At 31.5% G+C, this 15,185-nt stretch overlaps 1 protein-coding gene across 1 annotated transcript; it reads left to right on the top strand.

The window, feature by feature from the left end:
* The first annotated feature begins 1,516 nt into the window (after positions 1-1,516).
* LOC149510464 (NAD(P)H-quinone oxidoreductase subunit H, chloroplastic) lies at positions 1,517-6,137 on the top strand. The gene is made up of 2 exons (XM_089757579.1): positions 1,517-3,640; positions 4,761-6,137. Exon 1 carries the CDS (start codon positions 1,905-1,907, stop codon positions 3,084-3,086), a length of 1,182 nt encoding a protein of 393 aa, XP_089613705.1. The 5' UTR covers positions 1,517-1,904; the 3' UTR covers positions 3,087-3,640; positions 4,761-6,137.
* Positions 6,138-15,185: the final 9,048 nt, after the last annotated feature.

The raw sequence follows: 15,185 nt of genomic DNA, 5'->3' as shown, positions 1-15,185 counted from the left end.
ATGGTAAATCATCCAATCAAGAAAAAGGTAAATCATCCAATCAAGAAAAAGGTAAATCATACAATCAAGAAAAAGATGTTGAAGAAGATTATGGTAAATCATCCAATCAAGAAAAAGGTAAATCATCCAATCAAGAAAAAGGTAAATCATACAATCAAGAAAAAGATGTTGAAGAAGATTATGGTAAATCATACAATGAAGAAAAAGGTAAATCATACAATCAAGAAAAAGATGTTGAAGAAGATTATGGTAAATCATACAATGAAGAAAAAGGTAAATCATACAATCAAGAAAAAGATGTTGAAGAAGATTATGGTAAATCATCCAATCAAGAAAAAGGTAAATCATACAATCAAGAAAAAGATGTTGAAGAAGATTATGGTAAATCATCCAATCAAGAAAAAGGTAAATCATACAATCAAGAAAAAGGTAAATCATCCAATCAAGAAAAAGGTAAATCATCCAATCAAGAAAAAGGTAAATCAGATCAAGAAAAAGGTAAATCAGACAATCAAGAAAAAGATGTTGAAGAAGATTCTGGTAAATCAAAAAAACATAGAAAGGAAGACGAGAGCAAGAGAGAAGCTCGTTTATTCCTACAAAAGTATTTGTATTTTCAATTCGGATGGGATGCTGATTCTTTCGATGAAAAAATAATCAAAAATATCAAAGCATATTCTTTCATTCTTGGCCTGATAAATATGAATGAAACTTTTCTATACTCTGTTAGAAGAGGAGGAACGAATCTGGATATTTTGATGGATTCGGCGGATAAGTTACTTTTAACTTATCAATACCTACTCAAAAAAGGAGTATTGATTATCGAACCAATTCGCCGGTATGTAGAAATTGATGGACAATTTATTCTATATCAAACTATAAGTATTTCATTGGTTCATAAAAATAAACATGAAATTAATCAAAGACGCAAAAAAAAAAAAAGACGCAAAAAAAAAAACTATATTGAAAAAAATAATTTTGATGAATCCATTGCAAGACATCAAAAAATGACTGAAAATAAAGACAAAAATCATTATGATTTGTTTATTCCTGAAAATATTTTATCCCCTAACCACCGGAGAGAATTGCGAATTCGAATTTCTTTCAATTCAAGGGATAAAAATGGTATGCATAGAAATCCAGTATTTTTAAATAATGTAAAAAACTGTGGTCAAGTTTTGAATAAAAACAAACATCTTGATAGTGATAAAAAGAAACTAATTAAATTAAAGTTCTTTCTTTGGCCCAATTATCGATTAGAAGATTTAGCTTGTATGAATCGCTATTGGTTTAATAGTAATAATGGCAGTCGTTTCAGTATGGTAAGGATACATATGTATCCGCGTTTGAAAATTCGTCAATGGTACATTTTTCCATATATTATGATTGAAAACCGGATTGATTAATTTTATTTGAAAAAATTATAAAGTTCATAACGAACTTAAAATCATTGTGCATATTAAAATGAATGGTATTATTATTATTACTGATCAGTAAAATTCACATTCAAAAAAAGGGGGAGAGAAATTTTTGTTTTATGGTAAAAAATTCATTCATCTCAGTTATTTTTCAAGAAAAAAAAGAAGAAAACAAGGGGTCCGTTGAATTTCAAATAGTCAGTTTCACCAATAAGATACGAAGACTTACTTCACATTTGGAATTGCACAAAAAAGACTATTTATCTCAGAGAGGTCTACGTAAAATTCTAGGAAAACGTCAACGGCTTCTGTCTTATTTATCAAAGAAAAATAACATACGTTATAAAGAATTAATTAGTGAGTTGGATATTCGGGAATCAAAAAATCGTTAATTTGATTGAATTAGTCGATTTATTATATTTTTCATTTTGATGTACTTCTTTTCGTTTTCAACAATTCATGTAAGAATGAATCGAGGAAAAACTTATGAATCTATCAGCTACAGAAAAAGACCTTATGATAGTCAATATGGGACCTCACCACCCATCAATGCACGGTGTTCTTCGTCTCATCGTTACTCTAGATGGTGAAGATGTTGTTGACTGTGAACCAATATTAGGTTATTTACACAGAGGAATGGAAAAAATTGCGGAAAACCGAACAATTATACAATATTTGCCTTATGTAACACGTTGGGATTATTTAGCCACTATGTTCACGGAAGCAATAACCGTAAATGGACCAGAACAATTGGGCAATATTCAAGTCCCTAAAAGAGCCAGCTATATCAGAGTAATTATGTTGGAGTTGAGTCGTATAGCTTCTCATCTATTATGGCTTGGACCTTTTATGGCCGATATTGGTGCACAGACCCCCTTTTTCTATATTTTCAGAGAAAGAGAATTAGTATATGATCTATTCGAAGCTGCCACCGGTATGAGAATGATGCATAATTATTTTCGTATCGGAGGAGTAGCGGCCGATCTACCCTATGGCTGGATAGATAAATGTTTGGATTTCTGTGATTATTTTTTAACAGGAATTGTTGAATATCAAAAACTTATTACGCGAAATCCTATTTTTTTAGAACGAGTTGAAGGGGTAGGGGTTATTGGTGGAGAAGAAGCAATAAATTGGGGTCTATCCGGCCCAATGCTACGAGCCTCTGGAATCAAATGGGATCTTCGTAAAGTTGATCATTATGAGTGTTACGACGAATTTGATTGGGAAATCCAGTGGCAAAAAGAAGGAGATTCATTAGCTCGTTATTTAGTCCGAATCAGTGAAATGACGGAATCCATAAAAATAATTCAACAGGCCCTGGAAGGAATTCCGGGGGGTCCCTATGAGAATTTAGAAATCCGATGTTTTGATCGAGAAAGGGATCCAGAATGGAATGATTTTGAATATCGATTCATTAGTAAAAAACCTTCTCCTACATTTGAATTACCGAGACAAGAACTTTATGCGAGAATGGAAGCCCCAAAGGGAGAATTAGGAATTTTTCTGATAGGAGATCAAAGTGGTTTTCCTTGGAGATGGAAAATTCGCCCGCCGGGTTTTATCAATTTGCAAATTCTTCCTCAGTTAGTTAAAAGAATGAAATTGGCTGATATTATGACGATACTAGGTAGCATAGATATCATTATGGGAGAAGTTGATCGTTGAAATGATAATTTATACAACAGAAGTAGAAGATATCAATTCCTTTTACAGATTGGAATCCTTAAAAGAGGTCTATGGGATCATATGGATGTTTGTCCCTATTTTGACTCTTGTATTGGGAATCACAATAGGTGTACTAGTAATTGTATGGTTAGAAAGAGAAATATCTGCAGGAATACAACAACGTATTGGGCCTGAATACGCCGGCCCTTTGGGAATTCTTCAAGCTCTAGCAGATGGAACAAAACTGCTTTTCAAAGAGAATATTCTTCCATCTAGAGGAAATACTCGTTTATTCCGTATTGGACCGTCTATAGCAGTCATATCCATTTTACTAAGTTTTTCAGTAATTCCTTTTAGCTCTCGCCTTATTTTAGCCGATCTCAATATCGGTATTTTTTTATGGATTGCCATTTCAAGTATTGCTCCTGTTGGACTTCTTATGTCAGGATACGGATCAAATAATAAATATTCCTTTTTAGGTGGTCTGCGAGCTGCTGCTCAATCGATTAGTTATGAAATACCATTAACTCTATGTGTTTTATCAATATCTCTACGTGCGATTCGTTGAAATATAAACTTTTCTTTTCCCTATTCCTTTCGTTCTATAAAATAAGCTGAATGGATTGAATAGATATCTTCGTTATTTTATTATCCTTCAGGTTGATAAACTAAATTAGATAGTTATATATGAGTGAAAGAAAGCAGCTTATAAATTCGCAGTAAATTAAACAAAAAAAAATTTAATCTCATTTCCTATGTACAAGAGTTAAGTGGAAGAAAACATAAGTGGAAGAAGTCTTTACCCCAAGACGGGTTGATTAGTCAATCTAGCTTGAAGCGGGCTCAAAAGATCAACCGTATAGAGTTTTGGCTATCCTTTGTATAGATTCCCATACATGTATTGCCAAACCAAACGGGGGATTGAACAAAAAAATGAGTGGATGGTTAGGAACACCAAAATACACAAAGGATTAGTAATGGAGATTATGTAAATTATATAAAAAGGATATTTCTGGATAACATAAAAAGAATACTAATTGGGGCTTTAAATTAGTAGAAATGAGTAGGCAGTACTACCCACGATTCCGGTCCAGAGTATGCTCCTATCCACCGATTAAAGTAATGACTATCAGGAACGAAATAATCCTTTACTATTTTTTAGTTTAAGCCCCCATTCGTAATTTTCTCAGATCAGAAAGAAGAATAGGAACGAAAAAGAAAGAATAAAAAATAAATATTTTTTTTTTTTTTATTCTTTCTTTCATATATATAGAGAGATATAATCTGTGTCATGATTTATGAGCTAATGTAATATTTAATTTTTTTCGTAATCGAAAACAATGGGTTGAAATATCTATTGATATTTCTACAAGAAGTATTTTATTGAAGGCTTAAGTTATTACTCAACAAATAAAAATTGAAATTAGTAACGGGCGAGATCAATTCAGAAGCACTTTTTTTATTCTTCATAATATAGCAGACAGAATTCCATTGGTATAATTTTGGACCTTCCAATCCATTTTTTCTCTATCTATTCTACAACCATACGAAGAGAAATAATACTGATTCGGTCCTTAAATTTATTTGTGACCCACGAGGAGCCGTATGAGTTGAAAACCTCATGTACGGTTTTGGACTAGCGATGGGAACAGTGATGTTATCATCGACTATAATTATCTAACAGCTCAAGTACAGTTGATATAGTTGAGGCGCAATCAAAATATGGGGTTTGGGGATGGAATTTGTGGCGTCAGCCAATAGGGTTTATCGTTTTTCTAATTTCTTCTCTAGCAGAATGTGAGAGATTACCTTTTGATTTACCAGAAGCCGAGGAAGAATTAGTAGCAGGGTATCAAACCGAATATTCGGGTATCAAATTTGGTTTATTTTATGTTGCTTCCTATCTAAATCTATTACTTTCTTCCTTATTTGTAACAGTTCTTTACTTGGGGGGTTGGAATATTTCCATTCCGTACGTATTCGTCCCTGAGCTATTTGAAATAAATAAAATGAATGGAATCTTTGGAACGACAATTGGTATCTTTATTACATTAGCTAAAACTTATTTGTTTTTGTTTATTTCTATCGCAACAAGATGGACTTTACCTAGGTTAAGAATGGACCAATTATTAAATCTTGGATGGAAATTTCTTTTACCCATTTCTCTCGGTAATCTATTATTAACAACTTCTTTCCAACTTCTTTCACTGTAAAGAAAAAAAGAATACGAGATTCATGACTTGGTTCAAACAAGAGAAAGAAACAAACATAAAATTATTCATAGATATTCACGATATGTTCCCTATGGTAACTGGGTTCATGAATTATGGCCACCAAACAGTCCGAGCAGCAAGGTACATTGGTCAAGGTTTCATGATTACCTTATCCCACGCAAATCGTTTACCTGTAACTATTCAATACCCTTATGAAAAATTAATCGCATCAGAGCGTTTCCGTGGGCGAATCCATTTTGAATTTGATAAATGCATTGCTTGTGAAGTATGTGTTCGTGTATGCCCTATAGATCTGCCTGTTGTTGATTGGAAATTTGAAACGGATATTAGAAAAAAACGATTGCTTAATTACAGTATTGATTTCGGAATTTGTATATTTTGTGGTAACTGCGTTGAGTATTGTCCAACAAATTGTTTATCAATGACTGAAGAATATGAACTTTCTACTTACGACCGTCACGAATTGAATTATAATCAAATTGCTTTGGGCCGTTTACCAATGTCAGTAATTGACGATTATACAATTCGAACAATTTTGAATTCGCCTCAAAGAAAAACTGAGTAAGTAAACCTCCTATTCTATTAAAGAGAAATTTCCAATTCTTTTAAGGTTCCGTTTTGGTTTAAGTTAAAAGAATATTTGGTTTGACTTAAAAGAATGAGGCCTTTACTCTTTGTTTGGTCAATAAATAAAAATTCAATTACAAATTAACTGGTTGATAAGAATTTCGAATTCATTTTTCTTGAAAATCTATTAATATATTCGTAATTATTTCGAAATATATAGTTTCAAAAAACAAAATACCCTTTCGAACCGAACAAAAAAAAAGAATTAAAAACGAAACAATAATTGTACTTAGATCAATTCACACCTAATAGATTAGGATTTTATTCAATTAGGAACGTATCATAAAAAAAAAATTCCTGGTCGGGTCAATAAGATCATGAAAAGCATTTCGATTTATTTATCTCTTATTTTACATATAATGGATTTGCCTGGACCAATACACGATTTTCTTTTAGTTTTTCTGGGATCGGGTCTTATATTAGGGGGCCTGGGAGTGGTATTACTTACCAATCCAATTTTTTCTGCCTTTTCATTGGGATTGGTTCTTGTTTGTATATCCTTATTCTATATTCTCTCAAATTCTCATTTTGTAGCTGCTGCCCAGCTTCTTATTTATGTGGGAGCCATAAATGTTTTAATCCTATTTGCTGTGATGTTCATGAATGGTTCAGAATATTATAAAAATTTTAATCTGTGGACCATTGGGAATGGCCTTACTTCGTTGATTTGTACAAGTATTCTTGTTTCGCTAATTACTACTATATTAGATACATCATGGTACGGGATTATTTGGACTACAAGATCAAACCAAATTATAGAACAAGATTTGATAAGTAATAGTCAACAAATTGGAATTCATTTAGCAACAGATTTTTTTCTTCCATTTGAATTCATTTCACTAATTCTTTTAGTTGCTTTGATAGGTGCAATTGCTGTGGCTCGTCAGTAATAAATCTTTCTAACTAGGAATAGCAAGCAATCCAAATTAAACTTTTTTCTGTCTTATCGCATCTATTTTCCTTGAATTCTTGTTCGTGTATAAAATATAAAATAGAAATTCGTTTATTCGAGATATTTCCAATATATTCTTTTTGTTATATTCTATTCTAGTCAATCAAATCCGTTGAATTATTGTTCATATTAAAATGAATCGAAATTGATAAGGAGTTGGTCAATGATGCTCGAACATATACTTGTTTTGAGTGCCTATTTATTTTCTATCGGTATTTATGGATTGATCACGAGTCGAAATATGGTTCGGGCCCTTATGTGTCTTGAACTTATACTGAATGCGGTTAATATAAATTTTGTAACATTTTCTGATTTTTTTGATAGTCGGCAATTAAAAGGAAATATTTTATCAATTTTTGTTATAGCTATTGCAGCCGCTGAAGCAGCTATTGGATCAGCTATTGTTTCCTCAATTTATCGTAACAGAAAATCAACGCGTATCAATCAATCAACTTTGTTGAATAAGTAATATTAATAATATTAAATTATAAGATTCACCAATTTGAATTAGCATGTCCAATATGTTGGAATCTACATCATGTTTTCGAAAACGTAAGAAATCAAAGTATCTTGGTCCTTTCTTATGAGTTGATCCCGAAGGAAATTGATTAGAAAATTTCTGGTAAATCGTTGATTCATCTGGTGTTTAACTATAATGATTCATTTACAAGTTTACTAGATTGAAATTTTATGATGTTCAAAAAATTATAGATCCCATGTCACATTCAGTAAAAATTTATGATACATGTATAGGGTGTACTCAATGTGTCCGAGCCTGCCCCACCGATGTGTTAGAAATGATACCTTGGGATGGATGTAAAGCTAAGCAAATTGCTTCCGCTCCAAGAACAGAAGACTGTGTTGGTTGTAAGAGATGTGAATCCGCTTGTCCAACAGATTTCTTGAGCGTTCGAGTTTATTTATGGCATGAAACAACTCGAAGTATGGGTCTAGCTTATTGATACGTTCCCGAAAACCCCACTTGAATACATTTTGAATCCATTTTATTTTTTTTTTACTGAAAAAACCCGTGCTCAAAAAAAATCTTTTTTGAGCACGGGTTTTTCTGGTCCAAGTGCATCTTGTCTTTACCACGAATTATTTTCCTTGGTTAACAATAATTGTAGTTTTACCAATATCTGCAGGTTCTTTAATTTTCTTTCTTCCTCATAGAGGAAATAAGCTAATTAAGTGGTATACTATGTGTATATGCATATTTGAACTCCTTCTAACAACCTATGCATTTTGTTATCATTTCCGATTGGACGATCCATTAATCCAGCTGGAGGAAGATTATAAATGGATAAATTTTTTTGATTTTTACTGGAGATTGGGAATAGATGGACTTTCTATAGGGCCCATTTTACTGACAGGATTTATCACTACTTTAGCTACTTTGGCGGCTTGGCCAGTTACTCGAGATTCGCGATTATTCCATTTCTTGATGCTAGCAATGTACAGTGGTCAAATAGGATCATTTTCTTCTCGAGACCTTTTACTTTTTTTCATCATGTGGGAGTTCGAATTAATTCCCGTTTATCTACTTCTATCCATGTGGGGGGGAAAGAAACGTCTGTACTCGGCTACAAAATTTATTTTGTACACTGCGGGGGGTTCCATTTTTTTATTAATAGGAGTTTTGGGTATCGGTTTATACGGTTCTAATGAACCAACATTAAATTTTGAAACATTAGCTAATCAATCGTATCCTGTCGCACTGGAAATCATATTCTATATTGGATTTCTTATTGCTTTTGCTGTCAAATCGCCGATTATACCCTTACATACGTGGTTACCAGACACCCATGGGGAGGCACATTACAGTACTTGTATGCTTCTAGCCGGAATTTTATTAAAAATGGGAGCGTATGGATTAGTTCGCATCAATATGGAATTATTACCCCACGCTCATTCCATATTTTCTCCCTGGTTGATAATAGTGGGTACAATGCAAATAATTTATGCAGCTTCAACATCTCTTGGTCAACGGAATTTAAAAAAAAGAATAGCCTATTCCTCCGTATCTCATATGGGTTTCATAATTATAGGAATTGGCTCTATAACTGATACGGGACTCAACGGAGCTATTTTACAAATAATATCTCATGGATTTATCGGTGCTGCACTTTTTTTCTTGGCAGGAACGAGTTATGATAGAATGCGTCTTTTTTATCTCGACGAAATGGGTGGAATGGCTATTCCGATTCCAAAAATATTTACGATGTTCAGTATCTTATCGATGGCTTCTCTTGCATTACCGGGCATGAGTGGTTTTGTTGCAGAGTTGATAGTCTTTTTTGGAATAATTACCAGCCAAAAATATTTTTTAATGCCAAAAATACTAATTACTTTCGTAATGTCAATTGGAATGATATTAACTCCTATTTATTCATTATCTATGTCACGTCAAATGTTCTATGGATACAAGCTATTTAATGCTCAAAGTTCTTATTTTTTTGATTCTGGACCACGAGAGTTATTTGTTTCGATCTCTATCTTTCTACCAGTAATAGGTATTGGTATTTATCCGGATTTTGTCCTCTCATTATCAGGTGAGAAGGTCGAAACTATTCTATATAATTATTTTTATAGATAGTTTTGATGAATAAAACAAAAAATCAAAAAGTAATCCTATGATTTTTAAAATTGTTCGTTGTACAGTGAAAAAAAAAAGAAAGAAGTCTTTTTTCTTCTCTTAAGTTTAAGTTAAGTAAAAAAAGGTAAAAGAATTAAATTGAATTTTAATCAGACATCTTTGGCTTTTGTTAGAACCTTTTGAATCAAGTAGTGGAGTGATTCAAAAGGTTCTTGACAGCTTACAATAAGTTTTCTTATATATACGCTGTCCTATCTTAGTATTTGTTAGGCTTAGCCTTTTTATTCAATTCAATTAGATGTTAATGTAAATGAACCATAACTATGTAAACCTATTCCTAATAGATTGACCCCAAAATAGCATATCCAAATTATAAGAAATCCCATAGAAGCCACAAGTGCGGAATTTACACCTTCCAAATTTTTATTTGTTCGGGTATGTAAATAAATCGCGAATACGGTCCAAGTAATAAATGCCCAAGTTTCCTTTGGGTCCCAATTCCAATATGATCCCCACGCCTCATTAGCCCATACGGCTCCCGAAAGAATTCCTATGGTTAAAAAGATAAACCCGAGACTAATAATACGATAACTCCAACGATCCAATTGTTGAGTCAATTGATACCTGTAAAAATTTTTAGAAGAAAGAAAATAAGTGTTTAATAAAACATTGCTTCTTTCATTCATGTATTGGATTTCGCCAAACGAAAATGACTGATTTAATAAATTATTGTTTTTACCAATAATTTTTATGGCTTTTCGAAATGTAATGACTAGAAGAGCTACTGATAATAATGATCCACATAAAAGAGCTGCATAGCCTAATACCATCATACTTACGTGCATCATTAACCACTGGGATTGGAGAGCAGGCGCTAATATTGCGGATTGATGCATTTTGGTTAAAAGACCCGAAGTGGCAAAGCCTTGGGTAAAAATAACACTTGGTGCGGTTATTGCGCTTAAATCATTTTTACGCTTTTTAAAATAGTAAACCATATGAATAAGGGAGAAACCCCATGAAAGAAAGATTAATGATTCATATAAATCACTTAATGGGAAATGTCCTGAATAAATCCAACGAGTGACTAATAATCCTGTTATACAGAAAAAGGTAACTATCATGCCCTTTTCTGATGAATCATATAGTCCTACGACTTCATCGACTAATAAGAATAAGGTTAAAAAATGAATTGTAATTACAATTGAAACGACCGAAAAGGATATATGAGTTAATATATGCTCTAAAGTTGAAAAAATCATAAGAATTCTGAAAAAAGCGAGGGTTTCTAGATTTTATGGAATGGAAATCAGGAATTAAATTCATTATAGGACTTATTCTATCTCTTTTAGAAGATACTATGCCGCTACTCGGACTCGAACCGAGATGCTCTAGCACTGCTTCCTAAGAGCAGCGTGTCTACCGATTTCACCATAGCGGCTTGCTCGAAATCATAATAAGCCATTTTTTATTCAATCGTCGAGATTGAAGGTGAAGGGGTCAATTCAATGTAAAATGTAAAAGAAGCATTTAATTTAAATTGATGAATAAAAACTCGTTTAAATAGCAATTTGAAGGTTCAAAAAGAATCTTTATTATTTATCGTTTTATTTAATTATCCTTTTTTTTATTTAATATTTAATTTAATATTTAATTATTTCAACAGAGATTTTATAGTTTGTGTTTTCCTAAAAGAGAACTCCTCTATTGTAACTAAACTAACTAGTTGTAACTTCAATTCATAGATAGAATTCAACAAAAAAATGTTCTTTATCATTTTAATTTTTTAATGATTCATCTCTCATTCTTTTATATGATTTTTATGAATCTATAAAAAAAAAAATGCTTATCAATTGAATGAATAAATGAATGAAAAAATATTATTTTTAGAGATCACAATTTCAGCACCACATCCAATGATTTCAAAAGATTTATGTAATTTGCATAGCTTTGTATTAATCGTTAGGATTTTGCGTTTTAAGGATTTATCAAACCAACTAGATATTGGGTTGTACACGTTACGTTATATAAAAAGCGTTTCGATTCCTGTCATAATTGTACCATACTTCAAAAAAGTATTTCGAATTTCGAATTCTAAAAATATGTCTTGATTCATCTTCTTATACAAACATAGAATTTTTTTAGATCATTTTAAATTGATACATTATTTGTATATCCACTAAATTATAAAGGGAGTTTTCTCAATTGGGTTGAAAGCAAGGGAAGGATATATAGTAATTCAGAGAAATAATGATTCATAAAGTTACAAAATTGAAACTTAATGGATTAGTTTCAACAACCCAGTTAAAGCTCTTATATATATGTGCTCCGATATAGCTATAGTATAAATATACAAATTTTTATTATTTAATTATTTAATTATTTATTATTATAAATTGAAATTGAATATTATAAAAATAACAAATTATTATAACACTAAGATACCAAATGGGGCGATGGGGAAAATGAGAATCCCCATCCCGGAAATGAAAAAAAAAAAGATATTCAAAAAAGAAAACCTTTGTATCTTATTCGAGTTAAACCAATTCAGATTAAAAAAAAATTATTTGTCGTACAAAAAAACTTTTTGAATTACCCGTAAAAATAGATCTCGATAATGAAAAAGCTTTCAACGCCGCCCAATATCCTTTCTTTTTCCAAACATTTTTTCGAATACGCTTTTTTGATGTAGAAGTACGTTTTTTTGGAACTGCCATTCAAAAAAAAGGTTATTTAGTGCTATAGTTGGATGTCAAAGACATCTATTTTTAAAACAAAATGATCGGTGTCTTTATGTCATTATTTATCTATTCCTATAGATTTTCTAGATTAATAGATTTTCTAGATTATAATTATCTATATACTACTATATAAATTTCATAAGAACTAAATAGAGATGGGAAAATAACATAAAATGCTTCTATTCTAGAAAAAAAAAAAAAAAAAAATATGATATAACCTTTTTTTATTTATATTCCATACACTATCCAGAAAAAAAGAAGAATTTGTATTTAATTTATTGGTACCTTTCTTTTTTATATCTCCATTCAAATCTATAGGATAGATTAGGATCTATTATGATATATAAATTGAATTGATGAAATCAAAAAAACGTAAAAAAGAGTCTTTCCTTCTCTATCTCTGCCTATTTTTTTTGTCGTCCTACATTTATAATTTATACATCTCCATTTATACACGAAAAATACATCAAAACAAAAAAATGTAAAAAAACCATTTTATTTACCTAATAAAAAACAAACTTGAATTTTTTTCTATTAATTGGTAATTGGTCAAGCTCGAAGAGAGAGTATGCCCAATTTTCATTTTCAATCAAATTCGAATGAGACTCGTAATTAATCTGTTAAAGGATACATAATTTTGAAAAAAAAAAAGAATATTTTTTTTTTCCATTAGTAACTCGGTGATATCATTTGATTACTTCTAACTTCGAAATTTGAATATTTTTGAAATATTTGAGAAAGATTAAAAGATTAATAATAGAAAATTCCAGTTAACTTTGTAATATCTTGATTGTATTATTGCTCCCTTTCCATCAAAAGAGATAAGAGCCGGTGAATCAGAAACGATTAATTAAGAAAGAATAAGAAAAAAGTTTTTATGGAGCATACATATCAATATTCATGGATCATACCTTTTGTGCCACTTCCAATTCCTATTTTAATAGGAATGGGACTCCTACTTTTTCCGACGGCAACAAAAAATCTTCGTCGTATGTGGGCTTTTCCCAATATTTTATTGTTAAGTATAGTTATGATTTTTTCGGTCGATCTGTCTATTCAGCAAATAAATAGAAGTTCTATCTATCAATATGGATGGTCTTGGACCATCAATAATGATTTTTCTTTCGAGTTTGGCTACTTTATTGATTCACTTACCTCTATTATGTCAATATTAATCACTACTGTTGGAATTTTTGTTCTTATTTATAGTGACAATTATATGTCTCATGATCAAGGATATTTGAGATTTTTTGCTTATATGAGTTTATTCAATACTTCAATGTTGGGATTAGTTACTAGTTCTAATTTGATACAAATTTATATTTTTTGGGAATTGGTTGGAATGTGTTCTTATCTATTAATAGGGTTTTGGTTCACACGACCTGTTGCGGCAAACGCTTGTCAAAAAGCGTTTGTAACTAATCGGATAGGCGATTTTGGTTTATTATTAGGAATCTTAGGTTTTTATTGGATAACGGGAAGTTTCGAATTTCAAGATTTGTTCGAAATATTTAATAACGTGATTTATAATAATGAGGTTCATTTTTTATTTGTTACTTTATGTGCCTCTTTATTATTTGCCGGCGCAGTTGCTAAATCTGCGCAGTTTCCCCTTCATGTATGGTTACCTGATGCCATGGAGGGGCCTACTCCTATTTCGGCTCTTATACATGCTGCCACTATGGTAGCAGCGGGAATTTTTCTTGTAGCCCGCCTTCTTCCTCTTTTCATAGTTATACCTTACATAATGAATCTAATATCTTTGATAGGTATAATAACAGTATTATTAGGGGCTACTTTAGCTCTTGCTCAAAAAGATATTAAGAGGGGTTTAGCCTATTCTACAATGTCCCAACTGGGTTATATGATGGTAGCTCTAGGTATGGGGTCTTATCGAGCCGCTTTATTTCATTTGATTACTCATGCTTATTCGAAGGCATTGTTGTTTTTAGGATCCGGATCCATTATTCATTCCATGGAAGCTATTGTTGGATATTCTCCAGATAAAAGCCAGAATATGGTTTTTATGGGCGGTTTAAGAAAGCATGTGCCAATTACACAAATTGCTTTTTTAGTGGGTACACTTTCTCTTTGTGGTATTCCACCCCTTGCTTGTTTTTGGTCCAAAGATGAAATTCTTAGTGACAGTTGGTTGTATTCACCGATTTTTGCAATAATAGCTTGGTCCACGGCCGGATTAACAGCATTTTATATGTTTCGGATCTATTTACTTACTTTTGAAGGACATTTAAACATTAATTTTCAAAATTATAGTGGCAAAAAAGGTAGCTCCTTCTATTCAATAAAACTATGGGGTAAAAAAGAAGAGCAAACAATGATTAACAGAAATTTTCCTTTATCCCCTTTATTAACAATGAATAATTTATTAACAATGAATAATAATGAGAAGCCATATAGAATTGGTGGTAATGTAAAAAAAGGGGCTCTTATTACTATTACGAATTTTGGCTACAAGAAGGCTTTTTCTTATCCTCATGAATCGGATAATACTATGTTATTTCCTATGCTTATACTGGTTCTATTTACTTTTTTTGTTGGAGCCATAGCAATTCCTTTTAATCAAGAAGGAATACATTTGGATATATTATCCAAATTATTAACTCCATCTATAAATCTTTTACATCAAAATTCAAATGATTTTGAGGATTGGTATCAATTTTTAACAAATGCAACTTTTTCAGTGAGTATAGCTTGTTTTGGAATATTTACAGCATTCCTTTTATATAAGCCTTTTTATTCATCTTTACAAAATTTGAACTTACTAAATTCGTTTGCAAAAAGGGGTCCTAAAAGAATTTTCTTGGATAAAATAATATATTTGATATACGATTGGTCATATAATCGTGGTTACATAGATACGTTTTATTCAATATCCTTAACAAAAGGTATAAGAGGATTGTCCGAACTAACTCATTTTTTTGATAGGCG

This window comes from Durio zibethinus, unplaced genomic scaffold, assembly GCF_047325235.1.
Source record: "Durio zibethinus cultivar Kanyao isolate XHJ-2024 unplaced genomic scaffold, ASM4732523v1 HiC_scaffold_38, whole genome shotgun sequence".
NCBI lineage: Eukaryota > Viridiplantae > Streptophyta > Magnoliopsida > Malvales > Malvaceae > Durio > Durio zibethinus.
Note: the sequence above shows the minus strand (reverse complement) of the source record. Positions and strands in the feature narration are given on the sequence as shown.

Coding starts and splice junctions, on each gene's coding strand:
- LOC149510464 (XM_089757579.1), top strand. CDS start 1,905: ATGAATCTATCAGCTACAGAAAAAGACCTTATGATAGTCAATATGGGA.